The following is a 16,329-nucleotide window of genomic DNA, read 5'->3' on the forward strand; positions in this document are numbered from 1 at the left end:
TGTACTTGTGTCCGTGGTTCTCTCCTTCCACCTTTCTATGGGTTCTGGGGATCAACCCGGGTTGTCAGCTTTGCTCAGCCTACAGTTTACCTGCAAAGCATCCTGATTAAAAACAATTTGCTAAACATATAACCGTAATTTTCAAATAGTCAGAGCAATAATAAATATTTAAATACATACAGTGGAAGGATACCCCGTTAGGATCTTTATTTTCTAACCAATTTTCTTTGACTTTACTAAAAAAACAACAAAAATTGCTGTTTTGTTGTTTGGTTAAATGAAAGACACTAACTAGACAAATGGTTCCAATCTTGACCTAGCCCAACAGTCTTGACCTAGCCTAACAGTATTAGCTAGCAAATTGTGTGCCACCTTGTAGGCACATGGTGATTCTTCAAAATGCAGTTTCTATGTTGAGTAAGCACTACACAAACGTAAGGCTGTATCAATCTGTCTGTAACGTAGGCAGTTGCTGCTCTGCCTCCCACAATTAGGCTGCACACAGCTGGCTCTGGGGCTACATTTAAAGCACTGTGCTGGTAACGACTATTCTAGCAAGGCAAACAACTATTCTAGTAAAGCAAACAAAAAGCAACTTCTCTTTACAATGGCATATTTCACAGAAGCCAGCATGTGTCTAGGTAGCTAACTCAAACTACAACTGAAGAACATTAACTATGTTTTGGAGAACACCTATCTTCATTAATTAAGAGGTCATTGTCTTGTCTTGTTTTGTTGTTGGGAATGTGGAAGAGTTGCAGAAGACAGCAGTGGTTTCGTGGGAAGCATCCCTATCTCCTACTTCAACCTTTTCCCACCAGAGTGAGAAGTGAATAAAGACAGCAACATTTTACAAAAGTTAACTTATATTAAAAATATTTTGTATGTCAACAATTTAATACTACAAAGTAGTACGTCAATACAAAGCAGTTCAAATATTAACTTCTTTAAACTGTTAAACTTTATTATAAATTAAAATTTCTTTACAAAAAAAATTGCACATAATATTTGACCACTCTTAGGTTCTGATGCACTGGCATTTGCAATAGTTTCTTTAAATCTTCAAGTTAAACAGTCTCAGCAAGGAGTCCAGAACGTAGGAAGGGCAATAAACAACCCTGCTAGAACATTCAAGTGCAACTAGCAGACTTGTGGCCATGGCAGTTACACTTTCCTTAAGATGGACTGCTTACGTGTGCAACCCTGAAAGGAAGAATCTCAGAGGTTTAAAGAAGAGGAACTAAAAGGGGCTGCCTGCTCCTTTCCTGTAAACACGGCCCTGGAAACTAAATCCCAAACAAGAAGCTCTCAGGCATCAGAGAGTGTCAAGTGGATCAGGAGTAGCACAACATAAAGGTAGGGAAAGGAAAAAATGAAACCAAAACAAAGTCAAACGAAAAGAAACATCAGTCGCTTTGAGGAGCTATACTTACGTACATGATGTTAGAGAATCTGGCAGGGCCCAGAAGCAGGCCAAACAGGAAGTTCATTTATCCATTCCAAGAGTGTCATTCATGTTCATTGCTTCCGGTTTTAAGGACAGGATATTGTAGGGAACTTGATATGATCAATAATGCTTGTCTGTCTTACACAGACCTTAGCCAGGGATCAGCCTAATCTTGAAGAATCATTCAAATAATTTTGGCAATTATTATAAGGGCTTAGAACTGACTGCACCCAGTGTTCAGTGATTCTTGCTTTCTGTTTTGTTACTGTTTAAATTTAAGAGCTCATTTAGGCTGACTCCAATCTCTTGGCACTTGGAAACTAGTTTTCTCAGGTTATCAGTTTTACCTCCTTCTGATGCTTCAAACAAGAGTTGCTGTAAAAGACAGGGAAGCATAGAAGTAAGAGATAGCTCGATTTTAAGCATTTACCACATCAATGGATATGGCACATGCAGAAAATTTATAGGAAAACGTCAAGATAAAATAAAAGATAAAAAGCATTACATCTTTCCATAGTGATGCACAAAGAGGTAACTTCTGTAAGGCTCTCTGATATAAACGGTGGACCTATAAGATAGACAGACACACCGTCATCAGAACACATGATGGACAACAGCTTCCCAATCCTGTCCAAGTCAAGGCGGAACTTTACAGTACACTAGCATTCAAGTCAAAACTACTTGTCTTGGGCTTTAGAGATTCCAAGTAGAGTTCTGAATGTTAACTTCTATCTTTAGTCCTTTTAAAGTGAGAGGCCAACAAAAGGGGCAGAACAGCTAAAAGGGAAAAGTGGCCCATCTGATAATTCAATAACGGATGGCTTACCTCTTTTTGTCCCTTTAGAACAATCTCAGCAGCAATGGCTCTAAGGGAAAAAAGGAATATAGAAAAGGGGGAAAATTTGTATATAGCTTCAAACAAAAGAAACACCATCACTGGTAGAACACTGATTGTGGGAATCTGAGTACAAAACTTCCTGAAAGTAACAGGCTAAACTTCCAAGGAGAGTAACCTATAGTGAAAAGAAAAATTCAACAATTTTTATCAACTTTACAAGAATAAACAGACCAGTGTTTTTGAACATGAATAAGATTCATGGGAGGGAGGGGGAAAGAAACACAATTGAAAACTAGTTTAAAAAAGACCGGGTACTAATATCTTTAAAGTAAGAGAGAAACCAGCCTATAACAGGGAAAACACTACAATTGAAAGATGGTCCTAAAGTGTTAGACACACTTACTTGTTTGATAACAATATTGTATTGTTATATAAATGTTCTCACTCATTAAAATGATATTATCATTATTACTTTTTTTAAGATCGTAGGAGCAGCTATTAACAAGCATTTTACTCACTCTAAGTATTAAACTACAGCAAGTGCCCCAAACAACTCTGTATTAGATCTGCCTAGGAGAGGAAGGGAGGAAGATGCTATTGCAGATTTACCTGTCTGGAGCAACCCTTACAAATAAAAGCATAGCTATAAAAACATGTACATGATTGTTGCATTACATTTTCCAGGTGGCCAGGCATGTTGGGATATTATATGTAAACATCTTGGCTTGGAGTTTCAGAATCTGAACATTGCTTTCTTCCCATTCGTGTTGAAGTAGCCTGTAAAGCACATTCAAGAAAATGAACAAAGCATTCAAAGTATAGGGCACCCCAAATGCGCTCTATAACAGAATGTATGACAAGGTACAAAGGTTGGTAGGTTAAATCCTATCGGGGACATTCACATATCCCTCAATACACTAATGCAATTTTTAAAAATATTTTTCCTTCATAGAGCATACAGCATATTGAATATTTGAGACTAAAATGGAAATATAATGGCTAAATGTCAAGCTCTTATTCTCATGGTGGAGGGAGGTAGCAGGGATAACCATAGGAAGAATGTACCAAACAAAAGGAATGTGGTTGACCCACAATTAAACTACCTATGTTCTACAATGCTTATCATAACAGAAACTAGATACAATCATATTTTCTACTTAACATGCTTATCAAAGATAATTTTCTTTATTCAAAATTCCACCATTAGTTTCTGAAGATTAACATGGTTGGCATGAAATTTAATTATTAGCCATGAACAATATAGCTAATTTTCTCACAAACTTAAGCCTTTGGATTATTTCTCAGAGTTCTATTATATATATCACAGGCATCACAGTATGGAGAATCTACTTTAAACCACAAGAGACTATCCAATCAACACCTCGGGTATCTTGTGGTAAGATACAACCAATACAGTGCAAACGACGGCCCAAGTGGACGGATGGACAGGCCCGGACAGGGTCAAGTACTCCACTGCTTACCCTGGCAGAGCACATGAACCACAAGGGAGTGTTCCGACATTCCCTTACTCTAACTGAATGTAGGAAAGCCCAGGTCAGTGCTTAAATAGGGTGTGAGGACTTAAGTTCAGGAAATCTTGATTTTATGTCACCAATCTGTAAGATTCCATTACATGCTAAATATTTGAATAATTGCCATGAAAATTTCTTCATATTCTTCTACCATGTAACAGATTTACTGCTTACAATGTATATATATGCTAATGACAAACAGTATATTTATAATCTACAGTTCTCTGAAATGAACAGATTTTCACATTGGCTTTTATATAAATAACTAAATATGATTTCACAATTCTGAGATAAAGTAGTATATATATCCATGAGGAAAGGGCTGAACTACACATACCAAGTTTTCGAGAATAATTTCATATGAAGGGCCTATACTACTGAGCTGAACACCAAAATTTTTCTTACCTCAGTGCAAGTCGAGAATTAGTTGGCATAACAGAGCAAAACCGTTCCAAGGTTTTGGAGTGCTGAGTCTTTGGAACACAGCTCAAATAAAAGAAAATGACCTGCAAAGGTTGATGGAGGGGAAATGAGTGTGCAACTACAAGGCAGAATCCAGTTACTGCATGCATTTTAATGAAAAAGAAGTCTTTAAGACACATACGAACCAGTTATAACGTGTGATCAATTACCATTCATTTTAGATCTAAATGAGAGACTATGGTCTGAGGATGCGAGCCAAGGGCGAAGCCCTGACAGGAGCCAGGAGTCTGAGGTTCATCCCGAGTCTACCTTTGCTTGCTGCACTGCTGGGCGAGTCAAGAGGGCTAACTACTTGCCACCTCTTGCTCATGGAATCCCTGTGAGAATCTGCGTGAGTTAATGTCCACAGTGTTTCTAGTTCCTGGGATGAAGAACGGCACAGAAGCACTACGCACAGTGCCTGGCTATCCTGATTAGTGCAGAACCATCCTCTAGGGTGGGGTGGGGTCTAAATCTAATCTGAACTTCAGAAGTAGGAGCTTTTGGCTACATTATATTAATTGAAATAAGACTGAAAGAGAATGAAGCACTCTGCTTCATCACCTATAATATACCACTGTTGGTGCATGTTAACCAGGTCTTACTATTATAAATGTAAACAGCACCTCATTCCTGTAATATACCACTGTTGTGCATGTTAACCAGGTCTTACTATTATAAATGTAAACAGCACCTCATTCCTGTAATATACCACTGTTGGTGCATGTTAACCAGGTCTTACTACTACAAATGTAAACAGCACCTCATTCCTGTAATATACCACTGTTGGTGCATGTTAACCAGGTCTTACTACTACAAATGTAAACAGCACCTCATTCCTGTAATATACCACTGTTGTGCATGTTAACCAGGTCTTACTACTACAAATGTGAACAGCACCTCATTCCTATAATATACCACTGTTGTGCATGTTAACCAGGTCTTACTACTACAAATGTAAACAGTACCTCCTTCCTGTAATATACCACTGTTGTGCATGTTAACCAGGTCTTACTATTATAAATGTAAACAGCACCTTGTTCCTATAATATACCACTGTTGTGCATGTTAACCAGGTCTTACTACTACAAATGTAAACAGCACCTCGTTCCTGTAATATACCACTGTTGTGCATGTTAACCAGGTCTTACTATTATAAATGTAAACAGCACCTTGTTCCTATAATATACCACTGTTGTGCATGTTAACCAGGTCTTACTACTATAAATGTAAACAGCACCTCGTTCCTGTAATATACCACTGTTGGTGCATGTTAACCAGGTCTTAGTACTATAAATGTAAGCAGCACCTCGTAGCTCTGCATTTGCTGACTTCTACAGGGCCCGACAGGGCCCCTCTTCCTAGACTTGGAAGCATAAAGAGCTGATGACAGAATGACAGGGAATGTTAGGAAAGTGGAAAAAGGAAAAGCTCTCGATGTAAAACAGTAGTTTTACTTTGCTATCAGTGTTCAGTTTTCTTTGTTATGTACAAACATCTACAAAAAAAATACAAATCCTTACCCGATTATGAAATTCATAGTTGGACCAGTAATCAGCACTGCTAAAAGGGATGGGGTACCGGGCAGGGACAGTAACCAAACATCTATTCACTAAGTCAGTAAAAAATCTGAATTCTTGGACTTTGTTTCTGGATCCAGCAGCTCTATTATTGGCAAAGACAAGATAACTGCCAAGAGAAAAACACTGTACTTAGCATGCAAGCAGGAACTCACCACGGGCTCACCACCCTGTCCCACCACAGGACCATTCTGAAAATCCCATTCAAAAGGAGGACACTTACTCCATCCAGATCTTCTGCACTATGTCAGACCTCATGGCCACCCCCAATGCTGCCTCATATGCTTCTACTGTCTCTTTAATACTTGACTGAAGAGGATGACAAAGACTGTTTAAGAAATGAAGAACATGTATGTTTACAGTTTGATTTTGTTAGGTAAGGGAATGACAATGGACATTTTAAACATCACAGATATTATTACAGTAAAGTATACTTGCTCGTGTCTTTGAGAAAGTAACCAGCCTTAGCATCTTTAAATTTCCTTCAGTGACACTTTTTAATACTCCATAATTCAGTAATAAACATCAGCTATAAATATAAGATAGGCTTAACAAGTAACGTTCCTCTTCACAGTGGGTAATGTCTTACCAGTAAATCAGCCACAGATAAGGGACTTGGTTGTTAAATACATCATCATCAAAATTCCCTTTACATAAACAGGCTGGAATGTCAAGTGGTCCTGGGATATTTAAGAGGTATCTGCAAGAAGAAAATCCCTACATTGTATGAAATTATGCCTAGGCACACATGGATTAAAATACAAACATGGATAATCTTGAATTTCAACTTAGTTGAAATATTTCTACAAAATAATGAACTTTTCTAAAATCATACTTACTCAAAGTTTTACTTTTATATCAATATGAACTCTCCCCAAATAAATTTGTAATTCTATCCCCCAAATTAAACAAATCATCTAATTGAATCTAATCAAAATTAAAGACCAAGTAAGATTACCAAGTCTTTGAAATTTCCACAAAATCTGTATTCTTATAGGGGGGAAAAGTGCTTACAAAACCCGCTATCTGAATCTTACACACTTACACACTTACACACACACACACACACACACACACACGAAAGCTTAGACATAACAAATAAAATATTACCTACTATCAGAAAGAGAGCCATTATCAAACAAAGTACAGAAATGCTCTAGATTATACTGCCCCCTTTTCAAAAACAGATAAAATATTAAAGGTTCTCAGAAACTCAAACAAGAAGTTGGACTTTCACTACTTCAGCTTTCCCTCTGATGTACCTCAGTCTTTTCATGTGGAATCCCAGAGTCTCAGATTCCTCTATCTTGAAATGGAAATCTATTATAATCATCTGCATTAGATTCTAAAAGGACTTCAAGGAGGAGGGTTTTAAAAGGCTAGCCCAGCTTGTGGGAAGGCGGCAACACAGGACATCTGGAAGTCGGGTTATCATCCCACACTATCCCAGCCACTAGATTTCTACGGATTTTAGAATCCTCCATTGACTTCAAATTTAAAATACATAAAACTGTATAATCTCTACGGTAACTTCCTCAAAGTGAATGAAAACACCAAGTTAACTTTCTAAATTTATTTGAAACAAATGAAATAGTTCATACTGCTTGTCATCTTTATACTAAATGTCACAAAGAAAAAGCTGATCAAATTTACTTCCAGGTAAATATTACAGTGCCACATATTTTCCTTTATAATTTCTGCCCATAAAATTATTTCTTTGGAGCTGGATGATGGCGCACGCCTTTAATATCTCAGCACTCAGGAGGAAGAGGCAGGTAAATCTCTGTGAGTTCAAGGACAGCCTGATCTACAGAGAGCGGTCCAGGACAGCCAGGGATACTTACAGAGAAATCTTGTCTCACACAAACAGAGGGGGGTAGAATTATATCTTGAATATATTATGAACATTGGTTTCTACTAATTAACTGATTATAATGTAAGCTTAAAATTATATATAAACATAAGGGTGTATACATAAGTGTAGCAATGCCAAAAATTACCTCATTTGTTGGCATTCTCCTGATATTTGATTCAAAAGACTTTTTGTTTTCTCACTATGTAGCCCAGGCTGGTCTTAAACTCACATCCTTCTACCTCAATCTATCAAGTGCCTGGATCACAAGTGTGTGCCACTATGCTTGGCCAAAAGGCTTCTTAAATTAATCCTTGTTTTGTTTAGATAAGAACTTTTAAAAGTACAAGTGTCTTTTCCTAATTCTTGGTGATACATGATTATTTCAGAGAAGAATTTAATAAAGCAAGATGTCTTGGTAGAAAACAATGAGATGATTTAGAGGCAATCTAGCTCCAAATTTTTATTGCTACCATTTTTTATTCTGCTCAATTAAGCTAGACTCAAGAAGATCTAAAGACCTTTGATTAGTTACCAAGGCAAAATCTGGCATCATCCCCTTCTAATCTAAACCAATTACCACCATGCCCAAGGGAAAACCAGAACACAAGTCTGTAAAGGGTTTTGTCTGGCCTTGAATTAGTCCTTTGCCAAAGTTGGAAATCAATTTAATTTTAAAGAGGGGGGGAGGTATGAAGGAGGGGAACTTCTGAATCCCTTATATTTTTCTTTTGTTAATTCACATTTAAAACTATTTTGCTTGTAACTATTTAAAATATTAATGTTGATATAGCAAAGAATTTTTTTTCATTGTTGCTTTTTTGTTTTTTAAGACAGGGTTTCTCTGTGTAGCCTTGGCTGTCCTGGACTCACTCTGCAGACCAGTGTAAGCAATTACAGTTACAGTTCTCCTGAATCTTGACAAAAGGCATATTAGGTACAAAACTTTGAACTCTTGAGGAGAGGACAGCTGCTATTGTTTGTTTTTACTCTATTCTTTTGCTCTTTTGGGGGGCCTGCCACCCAGCTCCCAGATAAATCACAAACGGACGCTTCGTCTTAATTATAAATGTCTGGCCTTAGCATGGCTTGTTTCTTTCCAGCTTTCTTTAAATTATCGCATCTACCTTTCTCCTCTGGGCTTTTTCCCTTTCTTACTTCTGTATATCTTACTTTCACTCTTACTGCGTGGCTGACTGTGTGGCTGACCCCTGATGTCCTCCTCTCCTTGTTCTCTTACTCCCGCCCCCCAGGTTTCTCCTTCTATTTTTCTCCCTGCCTGCCAGTCCCACCTATCTTTTTTCCTGCCTTGCTATTGATGGTTCTGCTCTTTATTAGAATATCAAGTGTTTTAGAAAGGCAAAGTAAGCCGGGCGGTGGTGGCGCACGCCTTTAATCCCAGCACTTGGGAGGCAGAGCCAGGCGGATCTTTGTGAGTTCGAGGCCAGCTTGGGCTACCAAGTGAGTTCCAGGAAAGGCGCAAAGCTACACAGAGAAACCCTGCCTGGGGAAAAAAAAAAAAAGGCAAAGTAACACAGCTTCACAAAGTTAAGCAAATGTAACATCAACAACACCTTAAAATAGTATTCTACAATAGGCAGCTAATGGAGTAATCTCTGTAAATTTGCCAATTATGGACTAGACATTGAGAATGTATTTTTTTACTTGACAATTGTTCTTGTTGTATGTAGTTTAATTTTTGTTAAGGTTATTATCTTTGTTTTCTATTTAGATAATACTTGATAATAATTCTTATTGTATATAGTTTTACTATGTTACAGTACAACTTTTCCTTCTTAATAAGACAAAAAGGGGAAGATGTTACAGGAATTCTGTTACTCGTCCACCACCCAACTGAAAAGAGCGTTTTAGTCCAAGAGGTGACTTTTACTGTGGGAATGGAGGTGACTGAGAAGGGGTGGCCCTTTTGGGCAGAGAAAGCCATGGTGGCAGGTGTCAGCGGTGGCTTGTGATTCAGCTCAGGTTCCCCTTTTGGTCTTTGATACTTGTGCACAGATTTTGTTCAATAAACTATAACAAATCATTTTACAGACCAGGCTGGCCTCAAAGTGTGCACCACTACCACCCAGCGAAAGAATTTTTTTAGAAGGTGCTAAAGTTATTAGGAGGATTAATTGACAAGATGTAAAGGTCCAAATTTACAAAGAAAAAATATCTGAGATAAACGAACCAATTTTTAAAAAATCTGAGTTATTGGGAAATAGCTGGACAGAGGTTTTAAAAATCACTGGCTGTTCTCCCAAAGGTCCTGAGTTTAATTCCCAATATCCAGGGCTCTGGATTATATTAGGCCCTTTGGCTAATATAGTCAGTTCAGTTCCTAGCACCAATGTCAGGCTGCTCACAAATGTTCCAGCTCCAGGGGGATCCAATGTCCCCTTTTGGACACCTTGAGTACTGCATTCACAAATACAGCTAGACAGACGGACGGATGGACTGGGGGGAGGGGGGGGCGCGCACACACACTTTATAACTTTTAAAATCTTAAAAGAAAAAAATTTAAGGCTATATTAGACATAGGGCTTTCTTCTCTCAGAATAATGCAGTAATAGAGAATATCATAAATACTTTCTTCTTGATTGTTTTTCTCACAATCAGCAAACTATAGTTATTTTTATAAATAAAGATTTACTGGAACACAGCCACAGCCATTACATACTGACTGAGGACTTTTTTTTTTTTTCCTTCACTATTACATCGATGCATTGGAGTAATAAAATGTTCTGGAAACCTGAAGTATTTTCTGGTTCAAGGAAACAAAACAAAACAAAAACAGTACCGATCCCTTACAAAGCAGTAAAGAAGAGGAAGGAAGAAAAGTAATGTCTTCCACAAAATCACTTTCATGATCTGATGTATCTTTAAATGTTAGAACAGAGCTCTCAGCCAAGCAAGAACAGTAAATACAGAGCTACTGAGAAACTGATGGGTAAGGAAAAAAAATCCTCCAAAGCTGTTTACAAAACATTTCAGAGGCTGAAGGAGGTATAAAACTAAGAGTTTGTTTTTGATCCATTGTTAATCAGCAATTAAGACACATTTCTTAATCAATGAGACTATCTCAGGATACATAGTTACTACAGTATTAAGCACCACAGTTAGCAAATATCAACAAGCTAAATGGAGAAGTTACAGTAAGCCTTACATTGTATGAGAAAGCATTTTATATCTTGCCTTCATTTTTATTATTCTGTTTATCTAAGCCTCCTAATAGTTCTGTGAGCAGGTTCAACTGCTAAATACTCAGCCTGAAATGCAATCAACCAACAAGAACAAAACATCTTTCCACTGACCTATATTTTCTCTCTCTCTCTCTCACTCAACAAATCAAAATTTGTACAACTTACCGAAATAAATCCATGTTACTATACTTCTCAAACCCAGGTTTAAAGAAGGATGCGATAAATTGCCGCAAAAATGGAAGAAGATTATCGCCTTGGTTCTATAAAAAAAAAAAAAGGAGTGACACATATCGGGTTATAGTAACTGATGAAAATGTTTGAAAGCCTTTCTTGAAAAATCATGACAAAATTATACTTCTTGGGCAGATGGGGACAAAATGAGTAAGTTTAGGACACATTCTCACGTCTGGAGATGACTGGTTCTAACTGTCAACTTGACACAATCTAAAACCACCTGGGAAGAGAGTCTCAGGGGGACTGTCCAGATGGGTTGACCAGTGTAGATGGTCTTGATTGCGACTTGCTATGGGAAGCCTCAGTCCACTGTGGATGGTACCATTCTGAAGGCAGAGGATGCTGAACTAACTGTAGTATGGACAGGAGATGAGCACGAACAGGCACACACACACTTTGTCCTCTCTGTTCCTGACTGTGAATGCATGACCAGCTGCTTCACACTCCTTGTGCTGAAACAATGGACCTGACCTGGAACTATGAGCTAAAATAACCCACCTTCCCCTAAGCTGTTTTTATCACTTTTTAAAAAAAATCATAGCAACAGAAATGAATTTGAAACACCTCTGAATTAAAATCAACTAGCCATTAAACAATGTATCTAGTATTATCCCAGGCTCCAATTCATCCACTAAGATCTTAAGTAGCAACTGAAACGGATACTATGGGTATAAACATGAGTAACAGTTTGTGCTTTTGAGGAGTTCACAGACACAAAGCACTGGAGCAAATGCCATAGTAAAACTGTAGCAAACCAGGAAAATCTAGTTTAACCTACAGAAGGCAGAAGGACCAATAAGAACATATTCCAGGGGAAGTCATTGGTAAAGGAATACAAAAGCACGGAAACATTGTATTTTAAGAATCATGAGTTATTTTTACCTGCAAGATGAAAAACTTGCACAGATGATAAAAAATTTCTGCATTCTGGGGATTATTTTCAAATGCGGTTAGCCATACCGTTTGGGCTTTGTCATACTGATCTGTTTTCAAATACAGAGCAGCGAGGGTCTCCAGTAGCTGGCAGTTTGTGGGACATGATTCCAATAAGCTTTTACAAAGCTCTACTGCTGCCTCAAACCTTAGGAAAAGAAAGATGGCTGAACACACTTCTGCCAGGACTGACTTTTAACCGAGTTGTTTGTTAATCGAGCCTTACCTCTCGAGCAGCTGGTACAGAGCAATCATGTTTGTGTACAGTGGAAGGCAGACCTCTATTCTTTCCCCACTGGTAAGGTTCTCATCTGTACAAGCTTTCACTGCATCTACCAGGGAACATCACAAAGTGAACCAAACATGCAGTCAATCATTTGACTATAACAACTCTAAGAGACCAGGAAAAAGGGAAGCCCTAGCCGTTCCTCCTGTCATCCTTTGCAGCTCCACTTAACCCTGACCTTTACCCAAATGAGGTGTTTCAGGTATTACTAAACTCCTAAACCTCTATATATTACTGTCTCATACGAGATCCCACAATAAGCCATTTTTACTTGCTAGTGTCTGCAACTATCTTAAATTCCTTAAAACTCATTCCAAAAATAGAACCACAAAATTCTCTTTTAACCTTTCTCTGGTGACTTGAAAAGAGTCTTCCCCTTTGCTATTTCACAGCCACTTCAATGTCTTCCCTAAACTAGACCCTTCCTTCACTTTTAAAAAACTTATTTTTCCACCAAAAACATAAGATCAGTCCTTCAGCTGAGCCTGCACCTTGTTATGGAATGGTAATGTTACTTTGCATAACACAAGTATGTGCCACAGCACTCTTGGGTGTGTGCTGTGGCACATACTTGTGTTATGCAAAGTAAGACTAGCTGCAGAGACTCCATCTCCCCTCTCATTTTGTGTGTGTGTGTGTGTGTGTGTGTGTGTGTGTGTGTGTGTCTCCCCTGAGGATGGACTACCATCATCAGTCTTGGCTGCCCATGCCTTTCTCCAGAACCATCTCACTGGCCCTGTTACTTTTCTTATACCTCCTCAGTCCCAGAAATCTCACTCTGCTTTGTTTCCCTGTATACAGTAAAAATTTCAACCATTCTCTCCTTAAAGAATCTCTTAGCAGTCAGCTCTGTGACACTTCAAAAGGTCTTAAAATTCACCATCATCCCATTAACCAAGTTTAATCTTTTCATTACCTAGCAGAATTCTTTTCTAAGGACTCTCCTTCAAATTCTCTTTAAACTCACTATACAAACTCTCATTAGCTTGCTTTTTATTTCTCTAGCTCCGCTAACAGGAACAACCTTTTCTCTTTCTTCACTGGGTTATTCAACGATTTACTAGGTGCTTACCTAGGAATTCATCCAAAGTGCTCAGGAAATATAGAGAAACAAGCACAGGCCTAGTTTTTGAGAAGGTCCCTTGGGCACATCACAGTCCTCTCTTGCTTCAAAGCTCAGTTCCACCTCTCAGACACCTTCCTTGAACATGCAAACCTATAATAATCTCTCCCTCTTGAGTTCAGGACTTGTACCAAATAATTCTATAAATACCAGATTCTTCCCTCTGTAGCACACAATTCACACTACATACTAATACATTATATATATGGTCTTATATACTTAATAATTATGTCAAATGCAGAGATCTCACAGAGATTATACTTATTTTATCGTTATTGTAGGGAGGAACAGGTTTTAAACTTTATTATATGTTCAATGGCAGATATATGTTTAGAATATAATAGTCATAAAATTCATTGATGGAGAAAATATTAGCTAGATGAAAAAAAAAAAAACTATCCTTTAAGCTTCCTCCTTAAAAGATTGCCAAAAGAACAAAACCAAAATCAAATAAACAGGAAACCTAGTTCTCAAATTCAATCAACTCCTCTACCCCAATTATATTATCAGTAAGGGTGTATGCATTCAGATGCACACGTATTTATTAACAACACATTTAACTGATATCCTTTGCCATATATAATAAATCATAATGTAACTTTTCATTTTCATAGATGTAATGACCATCTTAAGTAATTCAGTAATATTAAGAATATTTAGATAATAAACTGTTTTACTTAAGTTATCGCATTTTATGAAGAATCCTAATGAATAAATGAACCTGTGTGCTAAACATTGGTTTTGTAATTTGTAATGGTTCATGTTATAATTTATAAATATCACTTACCTTCAAAAACTGCTAATAATAAGTCAGGATTAGTCTTTACATCTTGAACTGCTTGCCATGGCATTACAAATGGTTCTGTGTTAACAATTCTTGAAGGATTAGCATTGGATGGATCATAAAGTTTTGAAGGGAGACTATTAAATTCAATAAGATGAATGTAGGCCAGCCACGCCAAACAGCGATCATCTGTCTTTAGGTACTCGGCTACTATTGCATCATTAGCCAATTTTAATGCATTCTAGGGAAAATGAAAATAATTTGAAAGTGTTTTTAAAAATACATTTCTATCCACAATAAGATTCAAATCTAAAGAATGAAACTGTTATATTTTAAGTGATTCTTAAATACATAAGTGAAAAAAAATTTTTTTTTGTTTTTTTGAGACAGGGTTCTTTGAGTAGCCCTGGTTATCCTAGAACTCACTCTGTAGACCAGGCTATCCTCAAACTCACAGAGATCCACCTGCCTCTGCCTCCTGAATGCTCCATTAAAGGCAAGTGTCACCACTGCCCAGCTGGTAAGTAAAAATTTTTATAGTCACTAAATTTTTAAATTACCAATCTTGAGATGAACACAGATTTTAACTACCTTAAAGTTTATGATAAAATACGAAGAAAAGTATTAAGTTTCCTTACACTTAAAATATGGTAAGTTAAAGACAATGCAAACAACAGAAAAAAAGTGAAAACATGCCCCCCCTCCCCCATTAATCCAGGTGATTTTCATTATGGGCTGATCCTTCTAGATTGTATTTGAAGGCTTAGCTGGTGAGTATCTAAAACAGTCTTCCCATGTTTCCTTGTAAGAACTCTAAAAGAAGACAGCATGCCGACCAAACAAAAGTAGAATGTCCCCACAATTTACTTGTAAGTGACCAAAGAAGAGTTCAAATCCAAAGCCTGTGCCTTACAATCCAACAAGGCTACTACTCACGTCTTAGAGCAGTACACATGCTCTCCAAACCGAAAGGAAATAGTGTGAAAACGCTCACCTGTAAAATTGCGAGAGCACTCTGGCATCTCCCCGTGAACATGTGCAGCTGGACTCTGAACAGGAGAGCCTCCAGAAGCTGGAAAGACAGCACGTCTGAGGACTCCCGCTTGGCTGCCCCCATCAGAAACTGCACCAGCCTCTCACACACGTAATCCTTTTCTTCAAAGGTGCTTTCTAGGTGTAGAAACTGGTCAAAAGAGGGTCAAATAATTAATCTTGCTTTACAGGAAAAATCTGAGATTTTTTTTGTTTTTGTTTTTCAATTAAGAGTCTATGTCTCAACAGATGTACAGTTTATGAAAAAACTTACTTTCCAGTACAATATCCCAACCGGCCCTTCTGTGACAGATTAGAACACAAAAATCACATGAACTAAAACAATTAGATGTACTTACTCTCCACATCATCATGGAGAGCAATTCACTTCATTTCTCTGAATCAACATACAATGATCAAAACCACGACAGATATACAAAGCCTAAGTTTTATGATCATGCACAATCTGTGTTGTTTAGGTATGTGACTATTTAAAATTTGAAGAATTTGAAGAGTCTGTGGCCTGGAGAGACAGCTCAGCAGTTAAGAGCTTCTCCAGAGGTCCTGAGTTCAAGTCTCACCACCCACACAGTGGCTCACAATGGTCTGTAATCTAGTCCCAGAGGTTCCTGTGCACTCTGGCACCCCAGGCACCAAACACACAAGTGATGCACAGACATACACGCAGGCAAAACATCCATGCACATGAGATAAAAAAATTTAAAAGAGACTTCTGGATTAGAAATGTATGACAGATTAAAGACCAAACAAATTTAGGAAAAATACACATCTTTTGAATATTCTTTCCATGGAAAATCTTGTGATAATCAACAGTATCAGCTTCAGAATAATAAATATATTTATTATTAAATATATTATTAAATAAATAATAAACAGCCTTTGCTATTCAAGTCTATTCAGCAGCTCAGCTCAGAAAGGACAAGTTACAATAATTAATTCATTTACTAAGAGGCATTATGCTATCCAAACTTATGTTCAGAGGTAAATGACAAATCTGAGGCA

General features: G+C 37.6%; 1 protein-coding gene across 2 annotated transcripts in view; it reads right to left on the reverse strand.

Annotated features, from left to right (window-relative positions):
* Positions 1-938: 938 nt before the first annotated feature.
* Zfc3h1 (zinc finger C3H1-type containing) overlaps positions 939-16,329 on the reverse strand; it is a 57,163-nt gene continuing 41,772 nt past the window's right edge. For both annotated transcript variants that reach the window (XM_028877965.2, XM_028877967.2), the window contains 13 exons: positions 15,269-15,457; positions 14,278-14,515; positions 12,308-12,413; positions 12,031-12,229; positions 11,080-11,174; positions 6,449-6,559; positions 6,083-6,187; positions 5,803-5,968; positions 4,223-4,323; positions 2,961-3,062; positions 2,274-2,313; positions 1,953-2,015; positions 939-1,822 (listed from right to left, as the gene is read on the reverse strand). In XM_028877965.2, coding sequence (XP_028733798.1) covers positions 1,685-1,822; positions 1,953-2,015; positions 2,274-2,313; positions 2,961-3,062; positions 4,223-4,323; positions 5,803-5,968; positions 6,083-6,187; positions 6,449-6,559; positions 11,080-11,174; positions 12,031-12,229; positions 12,308-12,413; positions 14,278-14,515; positions 15,269-15,457 — 1,653 coding nt within the window. In that variant the 3' untranslated portion in view covers positions 939-1,684. The remainder of the gene's footprint in view (positions 1,823-1,952; positions 2,016-2,273; positions 2,314-2,960; positions 3,063-4,222; positions 4,324-5,802; positions 5,969-6,082; positions 6,188-6,448; positions 6,560-11,079; positions 11,175-12,030; positions 12,230-12,307; positions 12,414-14,277; positions 14,516-15,268; positions 15,458-16,329) is intronic.

This window comes from Peromyscus leucopus, chromosome 18 (genome assembly GCF_004664715.2).
Source record: "Peromyscus leucopus breed LL Stock chromosome 18, UCI_PerLeu_2.1, whole genome shotgun sequence".
NCBI lineage: Eukaryota > Metazoa > Chordata > Mammalia > Rodentia > Cricetidae > Peromyscus > Peromyscus leucopus.